Source organism: Triticum aestivum, unplaced genomic scaffold (assembly GCF_018294505.1).
Source record: "Triticum aestivum cultivar Chinese Spring unplaced genomic scaffold, IWGSC CS RefSeq v2.1 scaffold73548, whole genome shotgun sequence".
Taxonomy (NCBI): Eukaryota; Viridiplantae; Streptophyta; class Magnoliopsida; order Poales; family Poaceae; genus Triticum; species Triticum aestivum.
Window position 1 is genome coordinate 1 of NW_025273274.1, and position 1,347 is coordinate 1,347.

Sequence of the window (1,347 nt, forward strand, 5' to 3'; positions counted from 1 at the left end):
ACGACGCGTCTGTCATTTGACATGGTTTGATTGAGACGTGCGTTGCACGTGCACGTTTACTTGTGTATGAGAAAAAAAAAGGGCGACTAGTTCCATCGTTGGAGCGATGAGATGAGATGCGTGCACGAGCACGATCCCTTCCCTTCCCTTGCGCACGAGCCGATGGAGTCAACTTGCCTGTTTTCTGTTTTTCTCTTGACGAGCACGAGATGCGCACGAGCCGATGGAGTCAAGTTCCCTCCCTTGACTCGCGTCGTTACGTCCGGTTCAGACCTGTAGCCAAGCTAGGCAGACACAAGAGCAAGAGCGTTAGCACAAAAAGGACCGCTTTCTTTTGGGGTGCGAAGGAATGGTTTCTAAATAATAGGGTGTACGTAGTTATCCTTTGACGCGTGAGTTTAATGTATACAGCTCAGCGCATACCCAATCGTATCTCATTGCCAATCACGAGTTTTAATATACGTAGCCCAGCGAAGAAGGGATTCCTCTCCGGACGCTTGCTATATAAACCCCCTGACCCCGAGACGTAGCCACACCCACAGCCACTCCTCGTCCTCCCACCGAGAAAGCGAGCAATGGCGGCGCCCAACCGGAGAGGTGGAAGAAGATCGTCATCCGCAGGATCGAGCAGGAGGATGCCCGGTTCGTCTGCTACTCCAAGCGCCGCCAGGGGTTCTTCAACAAGGCCACGGATCTGGCGGTCCTGACCGGCGCCCGGGTGGCCGCCCTCGCCTTCTCTCCCCGCGGCAGGGCCTTCTCCTTCGGCCACCCCTCCGTCGACTCCGTGGTGGAACGCTTCCTGGCGGGGGAGGCTGCGGGGGCTGGCGCGAGGGAGGAGGGCGCTGCCGACGACCACTTGCTGGCGGGGGAGGGCGCTGCCGGCGAAGACGAGAAGCTCGAGAAGCTGCAGCAGGAGTTCGACGAGCTGCGCACGGAGCTGGTCGAGTTGAAGAAGCGGACCAAGCGCACGGACAAGGCCATGGCGAAAGAGCGCTCTGCGGGGGACCAGATAGCGGCTTGGTTCGACCCCAAGGCGCGCGACATGGGAGACGAGGACATGGCGGCCTTCTTCGCCTCGCTGATGCAGATGAAGGACGCCGTCTCCGATCGCGCCAACCAGGTTCTCCTCGAGGCGATGCACGCCCACATGAGCCGCATGGCGGAGGTGGCCCCGCCGCCGCCGCCGCCCCAGATCTCCTTGGAGTTCGGTAGCAGCAGCGGCACCACCAACGACGGGATGGAGTTCCAGTTTCTGGCGCCTCCGCCACAGGAGCAGGGATTCGAGGCCGCGATGGATATGCAGCAGATGGTGATGGCGCCGCTGCCTCCGTCTCAGGTGGTCGCCGC

At 60.7% G+C, this 1,347-nt stretch overlaps 1 protein-coding gene across 1 annotated transcript; it reads left to right on the plus strand.

Moving 5' to 3' along the window:
- Positions 1-520: 520 nt before the first annotated feature.
- LOC123178255 (agamous-like MADS-box protein AGL23) lies at positions 521-1,339 on the plus strand (the record flags this gene model as incomplete). Its single annotated transcript, XM_044591426.1, has 1 exon — positions 521-1,339. A coding segment is annotated over one exon (819 nt), but the record flags the coding sequence as incomplete, so codon positions are not given.
- Positions 1,340-1,347: the final 8 nt, after the last annotated feature.